The sequence below is a fragment of the Monopterus albus genome, unplaced genomic scaffold (assembly GCF_001952655.1).
Source record: "Monopterus albus unplaced genomic scaffold, M_albus_1.0 scaffold271.1, whole genome shotgun sequence".
NCBI classification, from domain to species: domain Eukaryota; kingdom Metazoa; phylum Chordata; class Actinopteri; order Synbranchiformes; family Synbranchidae; genus Monopterus; species Monopterus albus.
This window is the reverse complement of record NW_018128151.1, coordinates 294,556-310,270: the sequence shown is the minus strand read 5'-3', so window position 1 is coordinate 310,270 and position 15,715 is coordinate 294,556. Positions and strand designations below refer to the sequence as shown.

Sequence of the window (15,715 nt, the reverse complement as noted above, 5' to 3'; positions counted from 1 at the left end):
AGACCCAGTGTGGACAGTTTGTGGGTGAGTTTGTGGGGGACAACTGTGTTGAAGGTGGAGCTGTAGTCAATGAAGAGTATCCTGATGTAGGAGTATCCATTTTCCAGGTGCGAAAGGGAATAGTGGAAGAAGAATTCTGTAAATGGAAGAAGTTTGGAACCACCAGGACTTTTCCTAGAGCGGGCCGCCCGGCCAAACTGAGCAATTGAGAGAGAAGGGCCTTAGTTAGGGAGGTGACCAAGAACCCGATGGTCACTCTGAAAGAGCTCCAGCATTTCTCTGTGGAGAGAGGAGAACCTTCCAGAAGAACAACCATCTCTGCAGCACTCCACCAATCAGGCCTGTATGGTAGAGTGGCCAGACAGAAACCACTCCTCAGTAAGAGGCACATGGCAGTCCGCCTGGAGTTTGCCAAAAAGGCACCTGAAGGACTCTCAGACCATGAGAAACAAAACTCTCTGGTCTGATGAAACAAAGATTGAACTCTTTGGCCTGAATGCCAAGCGTCATGTCTGGAGGAAACCAGGCACCGCTCACCACCTGGCCAACACCATTCCTACAGTGAAGAATGGTGGTGGCAGCATCATACTGTGGGGATGTTTTTCAGTGGCAAGAACTGGGAGCCTAGTCAGGATCGAGGGAAAGATGACTGCAGTAATGTACAGAGACATCCTTGATGAAAACCTGTTCCAGATCACTCTGGACCTCAGACTGGGTGCATCTTTCAACAGGACAACGACCCTAAGCACACAGCCAAGATAACAAAGGAGTGGCTATGAGACAACTCTGTCAATGTCCTTGAGTGGCCCAGCCAGAGCCCAGGCTTGAACCCGATTGAACATCTCTGGATAGATCTGAAAATGGCTGTGCACCAATGCTCCCCATCCAACCTGATGGAGCTTGAGAGGTATAGCAAAGAAAAATGGGAGAAACGGCCCCAAAATAGGTGTGCCAAGCTTGTAGCGTCATACTCAAAGACTTGAGGCTGTAATTGGTGCTAAAGGTGCTTCAACAAAGTATTGAGCAAAGGCTGTGAATGTTTATGTACATGTGGTTTTTTTTCATTTTTTATTTTTAATAAATTTGCAAAGATTTCAAACAAACCTTTTTCACATTGTCATTATGGGGTATTGTTTGTAGAATTTTGAGGACAATAATGAATTTAATCCATTTTGGAATAAGGCTGTCACATAACAAAATGTGGAAAAAGGTAAGAGCTGTGAATACTTTCTGGATGCACTGTACTTAATCCCACCTACTACTACCTCACTGGTTTAGTTGAATTTAATGCTCTGATGAGCTCAATGAACAAGTAATTTTTCCATACTTGACAAATTTAACCTGATCCATACAAGACGCTGTATGCATGTTTTCACAGGCTCCGTCTGTGACTTGTGATTTGACTGTTACTTTCATGGATGAGGCCGCATGTTTCTGGCCGAACCCGACCCATGCCCAAGAGTGTGATGTCCGAACTTGACCCAGACTCGACAAACTTGTAACATATAATGTCTGAACTCAGCCCAAGCCCAATGCAGTTGACTTTGCACAGTGTCTTTTTCCTATATCAATAAATGCAATAGATGTTTGAGTGCCTGAGCTGTCTAGCCTGAAGTTTGACGTACGTTTCTCAACCTGACCCTGCAATATTGGTGAAGTGCTTCTTTATTTTATTTTTTCTTTCCTGTGGAACATGATATTTCCCATAATATTCCTGTTGGGACTAATACTTTTTGACGAGGTGTTGATCTCAGTTAATTTTTGTGCTCCCAAAGTGATATTTTTCTTCCAAGTTACTCTTTCATAAATGCTAGTTGATTCCCTTTGACCTGAGTGCCCATGGTGGCCATTACCGAGCGTTATACAGCTGCTGATGCAAGGTGCCAGTTTCCCAAGGACTGGATAGTACCGTAGGTGATGGGAGGGCATCCCTGTGCTGCTGTCTTTAATCACCTCCTCTGCCTGGCCTGCAGGCCATCTGTCTGGCTATGTGTGTGTAAACTTGTGTGAGAGTGTGCATATTCCAGTTTTAGTGCATTTGGTGTAACAAGCCAGAAAAGGCTCACATTGTGCTGGGACACCTTAAAGAGTTAAAAATGACCACACACATTAATACATTCATTAGGGGAATTTCTAGTGCTTAAGGTGGCCAACAGGCTTGTGCGCACACACGCACAGATATACTCACACAGCCGAACTGTCTGACATGTGTTGCGAATTTGTCGGACAGACAGTCTAAGAGGCTGTGTGAGGAGGGAATTCCTTCATCTGCACGGCCCTTCAAGCTGCACATGTGCTCAGCATCTGCTCTCTACACACACGCACAGGGAGTGAGAGAGCGAGTGTGAGGAGAGAGAACGACAAACGGAGGTCAAGAAACAAGGAAAATATTTCTTCAAGCATGGCCTTGCTCTCTCCTCTCAGCGCTGCCTCTCTAACCTCCAATCGCAGCCTGAAAGAGCCTCTATAGAGCTGCTGGAGAAGCTGTTAACAGCGTGTGCCATCTCAAGGTTACAAGGCAAACTCATCTGATGCTGCTCTTGTATGTACTGTGGAGGCCACCTCCTAATCTCAACGAGGAGTGAGTCACCCGCTCTTGAAGTCTCAGAGGGGATGCACATATGCCACACGCTCCTTTGAAGGTTGATTGTATGAGGATGCGTGTGAACATATGCGTGTTTGTCAGGCTCACAAACATTGCGTGTATGCTGCGCTCCATATACAAGCACAAACAGATGCACTGCAGTGTGTGAGAGAAGTGTTTTTAGAACTTTCTGCCTTTTTAGTTGCAGTCCAGTGAGGTTTGGAATGAAAGCATGTTGTTTGGCAGAGCACATGCATTACAGACATCTGTAAAGGCAGGACTGTAAAATAATTATCACTGTTCTAGTGAGAGTAGGAGAGCATTTAATACATAGAGTATATAAGTGGCTACATTGCCTTTACAATTTCAATGTTTTTAGTCCCAGATGATCAGTCGTGTTCTGCATATGAGATGTGGTAACAATGAAAGTATTTGGTTTGTTTTACTGACGTATTTTCCTTGTCCATATGTTGCAGGATGTTGGAGTATTCCCTCAACCTGCAGAACGTCAGTTTGTCAGCAGTGAGGACAGTTCGCGTGCTGAGACCACTGAGAGCCATCAACCGAGTGCCAAGTGAGTGCAGACTTACTGGCCCCTCACACGTTCTTTGGATCCCAGAGCACTCTCTCCTCTAATAGTAGAACACTTTTGGCTTCCTCCAGAGACAAGTACACTTTTTAAACTAAAGCCAGACTGTGTACAACTTTTAGGTTGGCCATAACATCAGGCTTTTGTCAGTAATAATAAAAAAAAAGTCATAGACAACTGACTCAAAGCCATTCATATCTAACTCAGACATGTAACTCTTCACCTTGACTCACTTGAGTCCAGATGTTTATCATGATAGTACATTAGTGATGTAACAATACCAAAACCTCATGGTACAATACTGGCACAATCAAAAGTCCACGATATGATATTTGTCACAATATTCAATAATGCCCCTTACTAAATGATAAATCAGCTTATTTGTTTTTCTTCTTTTGTCAAATGTATATAAAAGATAATGCAATAGTCAGTAGTCTTTTTATGAAATAAAACAAGTTATCGCAGGAGCTAGTTCCTGTAAATAAAACAACACATATTCACAGTGGAACATCAGTGTTTTTGTGCCAAATTCTGTGACCTGAATGCAGTTACACTAGCAAAAAAAAAAAAAACGTGTAATATCCTGATAGATAACAGTCCCACAAAGGTAACAAAAAATGTTTTTATTGTGACATTGTGAAATTACATCCCTATAATATAAAACTGAAGCAGAAGTCGCCTTACTTTGATTTGGTGTTAAAATATTCATCACCGTGACCAACAAGTACTGTAATATTTTCATGGTCAATCAAGCTTGGTAGCAGAAGATATTATCATGGTATTTGCTATCATTGGTGCTCATAAAGGTGGGCTGAATTCCTGCACAGCTGTGGAATGTAGGTCAGGGACAAGCCGATTCACATTTCTCTGTCTGTGTTTAGGTTTTCCCCAGTTAGACAGTCAGCTTTGCACTCATTCAGATTTATATGCAATTTTCCAAGTCACTGCTTTTTATTAAAGGACTGTAGTTCATAGCCACACTCATTCACTCACACAGACCATCACACATGTTCAGTACGATACAAATGCACAAAAGCCCTGAGTCAGTTGCTCCATCTGTCGTCTTGTCTTTCACACACACATCCTAACCCCCCAAAAAAGTTTCTCTGCCCATTTTTCCACTAGTCTTCAATAGAGTTTAATAAGCACAGTGCAATTTCAAGTGCGCACATTGTTTAAATAAATGGAAAGCATTTTTTGCCCACCCAGCAGTCCATTACAGTACGTGCACTCTTCCTTACTTTGATTCCACCCCCTGTAATGCCTTCATTTAAATACAGATCCTAATTATGTCATTCTCTTCTCAATTGCTCTGAGGGGATTACAGGCAAAGTGAGCAATGATCCCCAGGATGTGTGTGTGTCTACAGGCAGGTGTTTACCCCATATAGATGCATGAATGGGACATCAACCCCCCTCCCGTCTCTCTCTCCCCTGATAACACTCCTTAGCCTCTTCTGTAATCTCACCCTCTTGTCAATCAAAGCCATCGTAGGGGTCCGCCACCGTTCTTTAGGTCACAAACAGAGTATGCAGTCACAGTCACTGATTTGCTCATAAGGCATCCAACCAATCCTCATCCTAATCACATGACTGATACTGGCATTAATGTGTGAATGATTTTGTTCTGACCATGCAGGGAAAATGTCATGAAACATGTTCCTCCGTATTCCTTTCATCTCTTCAGCATGATCAGATCCAGCGGAGAAGGTTGCGGCATTCATCATGACCCTGGGTGGGGATGTTTGAGTGGAGCTTTGACTATTTTGAGGCATGCTTAACTGAATCTGAATACATGGGTGCTCGAGTTCTGAGATGCTGTGAAATCATTTCTTACATGTTAGATGTATTTATGCCACTGAATAAGGTGTTTTTTTTCCCTGTTCCATTTATTAAGCAGTTGGCTTCATAAGAAAGAAGGCAGGAAAAAGGCAAGCTAGAGTTTGCCCCTTTCAAAGATATGCCAAGTAGAAAAGGAATTCAACCTGCCTAACTGGGGCTGCCATATTACAAAAGAGGTACAGAATAGGGATGACAAATGACAAGATCCACAGTTGTATCAATGCAGCAACACTGAGGCATACATGTAAAGAATATCTGAAGCCCTAGCCACACAAAAAAGAAGCATAGCATTGGTTCAGCTCTAAACCAAGCTCTTGGACTGCCAGATGAGCTGACTGACATTGCCATCACTACTGCCATGCTGCTAGCAAAATATGGGATTGTAGCAGTTTTATTTATGAAGGGACTCACTGTTTTGTGATTATTTCTTAATGTTTTCTGTTGAAAAGTGTGGAACATGTGAATAGGGTATGGGAGCTACCAAATCCACAAACATAAATGCTGATGTCCTTAGTGATTAGCTAGTATTCAAGGCTCAGGTGTTAAACTGCATAACACCCCACACATTGACAGAGAACCACTTGGCCGATTAACTACAGTTACTGGGAGGCAATGAACACCACTCTATATAAGTAAAGTATTTTATATCTCGGGCTGTGATAAAGCACTCAAATCAATCAGGCTGTCGTCAGTATAGATAGATACTGTAGACTATTCAAATGAATTTTCAGGTTAGTGTAAGGACATGGCATTTGTATTAATGTTTGTTTTGATACAGCAGGAGAGATTTAGCATCATTAAGATGAAGCTGTAGTTCAATATCAAGTGTAAATGTACTCCAGAGCAAAGGCTGATTTATAGCTGATGATGCAAACAAGACAGTGCAGCACCCCTCAGCTGATACACACAGTAGATTAAATAGCTTATACACTATCATTATGCATTTACAGGTCCAAGGAGTTCATTCAAGCTGTCACTCCAGGGTGGTATGATTTTTCCATCTTTAGCATCTCAGCTGAAGTTCTTGTTTGTCTGCTGCTGCCAAAAATGTAAGCCATGTGATCCTGGATCAGCAGATGTGTAAAGTGTACCCACATCCCTCTGTCTCACTTTCTATAGCCCCGCATTGTTCTCTTCGTGCTCTCCATATCTGTCATCTTTTGCCTTAAACCTGTATTGAAAAACAGAAAGCTGGGGCTCATCTTAAAACCCACACACCCTCAGAATTGCATTAATGAAAACATTGTTCCTGGGTTGGTGTCCACATCCTGGGCTCTGGCATTGATTGATGTGCTAGCATGGCAGTCCTGCCAGTGGAAGTGACAGATACATTTTGTAGGCTTCATCCACCAGCTGCCAACGAAACCAAAGATCCCAGGCTGTGTCACCACCACATCCTCTGCCACCTGATTGGCTATTACCCTCATGTCCAGTACCAGCCTGCTGCAGGCCTGTCACTGGTGACATCAAGGCAGGCACGACAACCTTGACACGCCTCTGCATGGGTCTTAATAGTCAAAAGGAGCGGCTAGCCACTCGGGTGTCCCATATACAGAACGTCTTCCTGTGTGACAGAGGAGGGTCCTCTTCTCTGGAAGAAATGAATAGTGTTGGACACAGTTGTGTTTGTGGTGTGAAAATGGATACGGTGTATTATAATTTTGGATGAGTATGTATAATACACAGAGGGCAAAGTAAGAAAAATTTTAATTCTAGCTTTGCTAAATTGTTGAGAAAAACGAGCCACTATTTTTTTTCATTTTTAACTCTAATGATGCGTCTTATGTATCAAATAATGGCAAACTAACATTTACAATAGTTTTTCAGCAGTTGCGACCTTGATTCAGCTGCTACAATAGGCAAATAGAAATGAGGCGCAGCCTTGATGGGTTTTAGCTTAAAACCTTGAGGCACGGAAACCTAGAGTACTGCCTTTAATATGCTTAAATAGAATTTTTCTGTCATATGTTTGTAGCAGTAAAGGTGCCATTGTGATCTACAGAGTAGGAAAATGGCTTTTTCTTTTGTTGCCTCAGGAAAAATTGCCACATTTATTTCACCATACAGCACAGTTGTTTTTTAGGCCAATCATACAGTATGTTTGGGATAGAAAGGGTTGGTGGTTGCTCACTTGCCAAACTGCCTGGTTTGGTGGCCACACTGGTAAGCAGCAGTCTGACTTTGTAATTCATGGCTTGCCTCCTGGCCAGGGTTAATGTATTCTCCCACCATGGTTATCAACAGTTCCTTAATGCCATAAGCAACTGAGTTAGAGATTTTATGCAGAAAGGGCAGTTTATGGGAAGTGCAGCTTGTATAAAAATTTTATAATGCCTTTTGTAGCTTCAGAGAAGTTTTAGCCTTAAGAGAAAATACCTCCTGTTGATGTCATTGGGGTTATCTTGGCCTTGGTTTGGAGACAAATTTATAGCAGAAAGCCTCTTACAAACTAAAATATGGACCCACAGACCATGGGGGAGGGTGTGGGTTGTCATGTAAAGATGTTACATATTTTGGTATAAAAATCAGAATATCTCACCATTGGCTGCTTTGGTAGGTCTTTAGGACTGGCATCTTTAGAACCTAACCCATCTGAGTACAGCTACCAGCATCAAGGAGAGATCAATTCGAAGCAGAGGTAGACAAATAAATGCCATCAACATGAAACATCTTCACTGTGATCTTTAAAAGATATGACAGGATCCCTGAGAATCTAGATGCTGATGATGGTAGAGTAAAACCAGCATGTAATTGATGTAAACTCTCTGGACATCCTAAAGGTCCTGGTGGTGATGCAGAGTTGGTGAGTTGTGCAATAGTAGCTGTGAAGTACAAAATGACAAAATTGCAATTATATTTAAAGAGCAGCATCCAGGGACTGATTGGCTCAAAGAACACAGGCAGAAAGATCACTGGTTGGATAGTGTGAATATAGGAATTTTGACAGCATGTGAAAGCAGAAGGGACAGGAAAAAACAGGAGGAAATAGCAAACATTCACCTGTAGCGGCATTAAAGCAGAATGCAAGAGAAAAATTGTCCCTTATTGAACCTTTGCCAAAGCTTCATTTAATGGATTACAAACAAATTTTGAGTTGCCTCCTTTATTATTTGAATTGCCAGTGAATAAAGGAGGCTGTGATTCATGGCTAACTAACTGAAGAATCTGTTCCTCTGTTCTGCAAATTAACAACAGATACCAGGATAAAGAACAGGATAAAACTTTAAGATGCTTCCCCCCTTGATGTGTCGTATTGCTGGATGCTGTGAGTGAGCCACGTTTGAGTGAGGCAGTGCTGATTGATAAACCAGTGGCAGCAGTCCTTATCACAGGACACACACACATACAGATTCAGTCTGTGACTCCCCGTCTTAAAGAGACTGAGCCCACAATCACCCTTACACACTTTTTGATTGTTCAGCCACAGTATGCCTTTTCCTCAAAGCCTGAGCCAACACAAGTGGTGCTCACACACACATTTGCCTCACACATGCAAGCAGACCTGCAATGCACACACATTGGCACTGTTATTTTCATCCATGCATCAGTAATATGGAGTGCTTCATCCTGTTCTCCATGTTAGACTGTTTGAGCAGTGCTTGGTTCATACCCACTGTCATGTCCTTCTGCCCAGATAAGCCCCAAAGGCAGCAACGACATATCAACATCACCGACCTCCCAGCTCCCTGCAAGCTCATGCCCTGCTACATTGTTTGCTGAGCCTCAGTACTCGATAATTAAAGACCTTGTCAGAACATCCTAGCTTCTATTCTTCTATAAGCTGCTGGAGGGGGGCCATAGGGTTTTATAGCAAGGCCTAAGTCACCCTTTGACTTGTGCTGTTTTGTTGTAATGTGAGGATAAGAGGGAGAGCCTGGAGGAGTCAGGATGGGGTTGATCTAGGCTCCTTGTTTGAAAGTAGAAGAAATAAAGAATAAAAAAGGAAATAAAGCAGACAAAATAAAGGACTAAGGTTAGATGGAGTTCAGGAGAAGATGTTATTTGCCAGAAAGCAAAAACTGTCACATAGTCGTCCTTAGCCTCTGCTGTCAATCTGTTCTCTGCTAGAAACAAAAGATCTCATTGCTCAGATCTCAACACCCTCAGCAGCTGTTCGCATGCAAGTGATACTTTAATATATTCTGTTCTACTTGTATTTTCAGAACAAATTCATTTTTAATTCATGGTTTCAAGTTGCCACAGTATCTTAAAGCATGAAATTCAGTTCTTTGATCACTTGAAGTTGTGCTGTGGAGCAGTATTCCCAAGTAGCCTGAAGACAGGTAGGCAATCATCTCCCCACAGCTGAGATTTGTCAAAGATATTTGAGTTGAAGCTGCAATAAGCACTGCTTTTAAACATCTAGATGCATGAAGGTAGAAATGTTTCTTTTAAAATGTTTGTTTTGTTCAGGGAATGACAAAGTGGGATGGTACGGATTCAGAAGTCAGTGGTCTTTTCAGGAAGGCTTACGGTTTTCAAGGACCTTGTTTATTTATGCATGCTTACAGCAATATCTAGATGCATCCATACTGACAAGAACATTGGTATTTATCATACCTTACACACCAAACAATGATAAATCTAACCTTTCCTGCATCCATCATACAGAAACATCCCCAGAAAAGCATTTAGGGTGAGTCAAATCCCTTTGAAGGTCCTAACAGCTTTAATGTAGAGTTACTTGTTGTGGGCAAAAGTGGCAGCAAGATAAAGTTGAGAAGTTGAGACTGTGAGGTGAGCATGTGGTATCATCCCTGGAGCATGCAAGCCTCTCAGCATGCATCAAGGCAACAGACTTATGAGCTTAATTTTTTTTCTACAAAACTCGTCGCTAGTTTGTTATTACATGCAAACTTCACTGAAAAAAAAGATTTGTTGGATTTACTGGATTGTAATGTGTACATTGGTCCCACACAATGATAATGTGTAAAACCAACATAATTTTCTTTATGTTAACAGAGGAAATATGAATGAATTGCGTTGCATATACTAGCATAATTTGTGTAAATCCAAAGACCTGGTGTTTCCTTTTTTTCAGTGTAGATCTCATGAAAGTCTTATACTTGAAATCCGTGAATACAGAACAAAACAGGCCTTTCAATGCTTTGCTCTTCTCAGATGTAATATGTTACAACAGGCTCTGAAATTAGATGAGCTGGTATCTCGAGCTGATTTTAAGATTTTTCTTGCACACGCTCTTAAAGTTTTAATCACTTGTCTAACTTGTCATTGTCTTATCTGAATGCAAAGTTTTGTTTAAATTTTAATGTCAAATATTTGTTTTGCTTGTGAAATTGTGTGATATCTTGTGTAAACAGGGCGTTCATGCAAAAGAGAGTCAGATAGGTAAACAGGGCATTCATGCAAAAGAGAGTCAGATAGGTTTCACTGGACTACCCTGTACAAATAAAGGTTGAATGAATGAATGAAATGTGGTTCAACCTGCAAGTGAGTCAGCATGGGCAGCAATGGGGCTTCATTAAAATGATGAACCCTATAAAAATACTTCATAATGTCAAACATTCTTTTTAGTAAAGTTACTATAACTTAGAACCCTACCAACTTTTACTCTAAAAGAGCTGATTGCATTGTTTTCCAAATAACAGAAATGCACATTGTCAGTAAAGCTGTCAGTTATGCTCACAGAGTTGCTAGTAATGTTGAGTATTTTGTGTGTCTGTAATTTAGGAAGTAGTTTACCTCCAGGTACACCTGTGTTGCTGCAGTTTGTTGGTGTGCATAGTCACAAGAACAAACCTGTACTTACACACATATGATTGATCAAAAAGGCTTCACATCTAATCAGATCACTGTCTGCTTTGTGTGATTTCATACACATTGATGAACACAAACAGGTAAAGTCACTCAGGCAAATAAAGCAGGAGGTTAGCAGTGCTCACATGGGACCTCTGACCTCCGTTCTCTCTATCAGTTTTCATTTTTCATGCTCTCATGACCTGCGGTCACTTGACTCCTTTATGCAGAGGCACGTTTTCATTTCAAGGATGTCTAGCCATCTCCGTCCGAAGTTGTTGAGATGGAGCTAGTTACCATCCACTCAGAGCAGACAAGAAAAGGCGCAGGTGTACACTGGCCCTCAACTCAAAAAACCCATTAGTTCACAGAACACGGATTACAACACAGCTGAGCCGCAGCTATACCTGGACAGGAGAGCAGAGGAAGTGGACCTAATCTGCCTGTTAACAGATGGCTCCTCCGATCACACACAGCCACTCGCCTGGCAGCCGTGACGGATCGGAGTGGCCGCCCACGGCGAGGTCGGAGAGGGCACACAGGCAGAGGAGGAGATGATTGTTATTGAATATGAAATGTCGATCAGTTGGAATGAGCAGGCTATTCAGGTCAGAAGAGGCTCAGACAATTGATTTTCATATCTAGGAAATAAAACAAAGAGGATGTTTTTTGAAGATATTCGTGTTTGCCTGTGTGACTGAATGAAGACCTGTCCTCATATAGTGTATGTCTCTAACTCAGTTGATCTGTTGTTTGATACCTTGATTTATATGACCATCAAGATAACACTAGTCTTGAAAAACTCATTTTTTACCCCCACAGTTATCTTATGCTTTTGAACGGAAGCCATATTACTCATTTAAGGTAAAAAACACAGCAATCTAACATTGCAGTAACCATATGGCACAATACGTCTTTGATCATTTCTTCATTGAAAGTACTCTGTGGAGTTTTTGACCACTAGTGACTTTGGGCGCTAAGATTTCATATAAGGTTCCTGTTTAGTTTGTATCTCATGATGACAGTTGGTGCTGGTAATACAGCAATGTAGCAACAAAGGCAATGATAAAGACACCTGTCAGCTTATGTACACATCGATGTAACAAAAATGACCTCTCAGAAAACATTCTGTGTGGCCTCACGGATACATGGCAATGCGTTTTGATGAGAGTATAACTTTGATCACAATAAAAATCCACAGGGTATCTTCAAAGTATTTTCCTTGCACTAGAGTACATTTTCATTTCTCAACAACAGCTGTTCCATATGTTCACTCCTTTAAGTAAAATGCAGAGTTTGTTCAGTAGCACAATAACCAACTGGTTTTTCCCACAAATAATTGATTGTCAGAAGATTGCAAAAAATGCTATTTAAAATGTACCACAGCCCAAAGAGATGCCTTGTTTTATTTAAACAGAAGTACAAAATCTGAAGCTATTCATTTTACAATCTTTTTTGAAGGAGAACAGTATCAAGTTGTTGCATCTGAGAAGCTGACAGTGAATGTTTGGCTTTTTGGCTTGAAAATGACTAAATGATAACTCAGTCACCAAAATAGCTCAGTGTCTGTTTATTGTCTAATTAGAGAATTACTACACCTCTGATGCACAAATCTAGATTGTCTTTCAATGGGTGACTGTGTTTCAGTGGGTAGAGCAGTCATCTCCCAACCGGAGGGTTGGAGGTTCGAATCTCGGTGCCTGCAGTCCACATGTCGAAGTGTCCTTGGGCAAAACACTGAGCCCCAAGTTGTCCCCGATGGTTAGAGCCATCGGTGTGAGTTGTAGGTGCACATGGCTGCCTCGGTTCTGTACTGGAAACAAATTCCTTGTGTGTAACATACTTGGTCAAATAAAGGTGATTATTATTATCCTTAAAACAACACTTCTGAATGTTTAGGTATAATTTACTTTTAATGTTGATTTATATCATTCTTTCCACTTCTAGACCCTCTTGATATTCTGAAAATTGGATTTGCTTTATGAGCATTTCCTCATATCTTGTCATAAGAAGCGTGCATGGATCTAGATATGAAACAGTACAAAATGTGCAATGAAGCCTGATTTAATACTTATTAGACTTATTTTCATACATTAACTGCAACAAACTAAATCAATCTAGTTTTTAATGTACAGTAACTGCTTTGTACTATCAAAAAATATGAGAAACTTTTTCAATTACAGCATAATTTAACAAAGGTAGAATAGTGACACTGATATCTTTTGCAGAGGAAAGTCAGGAGACTGTCAAACATGAACCCTGCTCTATTGGTTGATAAATGAGAAAAGTTGTGGTAAATGATTGGTTTTGCCCTCTGCACAGGCACAGCTGTCAGAGTTTTGAATACCAGCGTGGAGCATTTTCAGTATTAGATTCTCATGTGCAGATATGCCTCCACTGAGTCAGAGTGCCTCAGCTAATCCCAGCTGCTGTCACTAATTCAGTCACAGCTAAGCAGCATCCTAACAGCTCAGCACATTATACTGTGAGGGCAGTTGCCCGAAGCAACTTCTGCTTTATCTGTGCGTCGTAGTGTGTGTTCATCTACAGTCAGGCAGGGGCTGTGTTCATTAATGACCAGAGAAGGATAGAGTTGCTGTATAGGCAGCATGTCAGAGAGTATGAGCCTTCACACCTCTGTGACAGCAGCTGAAGGTATCACAATACCCTTTCTTTGTGAGTTCAGGGCAGTGACTTTTAACGGGTGTTGTACCAAAGGGCAGGTTGTAACCAAGCAGCAACCTCCGAGGCTAAGAAACAAAACCAGTGCTGAAATGACAAAACCTGCAGTTCCTCTAACAGCCGCTTGAGGCTGGCAGTCAATGGCTGTAACAAATCAACACACACCTCCCTGTACCACATCACTCCTCTTAAATCATGACAACATGCTTCTTTTGTAAAGTGTTGCAACACGACTTTTCTTCACAGTCTGATTATGAGCTGTAGAGAGAGATTCTCTTGATGAATCTCATCTCGCTCTGTGATTTTATACACTGTTTAGCTGGTAATTGTGTATCACACCCAGTGTGAATTGTGGCAGCTGTTAAACAAATTGAAATGACTTGAAAACCATTTTCAAAGGTTTTGGATGCCATTCAGGAGTTTGTTTCAGTGCGGTCCCCTTCTCCTTAGCTTGGTTTCATATATACATCTTTCCCTTTGAGAGAATGGTTGCTGTGAAAGGCATAATCCAAACATGTATGGTATCGTGCAAACATTCCTGTCACTCATTCTCCCATCCCATCCTTCAGTGGTACCTTTGCTCCTCTCATCGCTCCCTGCTTATCCTGGCTGTCTCCTCCTTGTTTGTTCTCTGTATCTGTAAAATACTTCTTGTTTTTCATTCCATCTTCCAACACCAAGTCTTTCTCTCAGTGTGTGCCCACATGAACAAATATGAACATTTCCTCATGCAGTTTGGTGTCCCACTTCCAAGTGGCAATAGATAAAAAGTGTTTCATTTAAACCAACAACTCCAAACCAGGGAGGATTTCAGTAAATACTGTACCACCGGTGTACAACTCAACAAAGTATTTTCCTCTTTTCTTTTCTTTTCAGATCTCAGCAATTGCACATTTTGAATCAATGTCCTTGTGCTGTTGTTGATGATCTACTATTTTAGCAGCCAGTATATAAACTAATTAATGCAATGTGCCAGTGGGCCCAAGGGTGCAGACATATAAAAGGCAGATCGACTCGGCCCTGCATGATGTGAAGGTCATGTTGTTTTTCTCTGATATATTGCTGGTTATTTAATTTTAAAGATTGTTATTAAATGAGCAAACGTCTACATTTATGACAGCGGTTCTGTGAGACTCTACTTAGGCTCAGCTGTGCTTTAAGCTTAATGCTCAAGCCACCGTCTTTGTTTAGCATGCTATCAATGTAAGCATGCTAACAATTCCTAATTAACATTAAATGCAAAGTACAGCTGAGTTTTACAAAGTATTGGGCCAATCTTAAAGTAACAATGGCACTAGATGAATAGTCAAGGAGTCACCAAAGTTCTTAGAAAGTTCATTCTCTAGGGACCCTAAATATTTGTAGAAAATTTTGGGGTAGTTCATCCACTAGTCGTTAGACCAGCTGATTGACATTACCATCCATACACTGGCCCAAAAAATGCACCTGAACTTTAGTATTTTGTTGTTGTAAGAGACAGTGCAACACTGAGTCCTGTCCAAAGATTTAATCAACAGCAGATTCACACTGTCAGTGTCCATAAATATCAGTCAAGACTCTACAACTGACCATGTAAAAGATAAAGAAGCATCACTAGAAACCTGCGGTGCAGGGAACAGTTTCTAAGAACAGAGATATTCTGCTCTCAGAACCTTAATGTACAGTGAATTTATTTACTTATCGCATCAAATGTAATTATTAGACTAGACTCAGTATCAGATATTTATTATTAATTGAACAAAAGATGTGATTGGTTGGAAAGTCTAATACTAGCCTTCGAGCACTACTGAAAGTTTCACATTATAACTTCACAAATGTTTCAAAAGTAACAAAAAAAGTTTCTCTACTGAAGGTGATACAACACAGCGGAAACACCATGACCACCATGCCTCTTTTGTGATCTTCTGAAGCGGGGCTGGGCTCAAATGTCTACTTCTCCTTCTCCCCCTTTCTCTGCTGCTCTCTCCTTCCTCTTTGTGTCCTTTGGTCTGTCTCCTCTGTTCTTCTGTGGCTGTCAGCCCAGCAGGTGACCTTTGCCAGCTCTCTAACAGGGATGTACCCTGCCTCTCCAGTTACTCAGAAAACCCCTGATCAGATCCTCATTATCCACTCCCTCTTACTGCTGTGAGGATAATTTGCAGGGACTGTGTGAGAGAGAGAGGCAGAGATGGAGAGCCTGAGAGGGAGATAGATAGAAGAAAGTCTGTGAAGTTAAGTGAAAAATCTACGCTGCAACAGCAGAGGGACACTGCCAGATTTAGC

The 15,715-nt window shown here is 41.3% G+C and overlaps 1 protein-coding gene across 8 annotated transcripts in view; it reads left to right on the top strand.

Moving 5' to 3' along the window:
- Positions 1-15,715, top strand: part of cacna1g (calcium channel, voltage-dependent, T type, alpha 1G subunit) — a 254,312-nt gene that overhangs the window by 130,745 nt on the left and 107,852 nt on the right. For all 8 annotated transcript variants that reach the window (XM_020622042.1, XM_020622050.1, XM_020622048.1 and 5 more), the window contains exon 5: positions 3,061-3,158. In XM_020622042.1, coding sequence (XP_020477698.1) covers positions 3,061-3,158 — 98 coding nt within the window. The remainder of the gene's footprint in view (positions 1-3,060; positions 3,159-15,715) is intronic.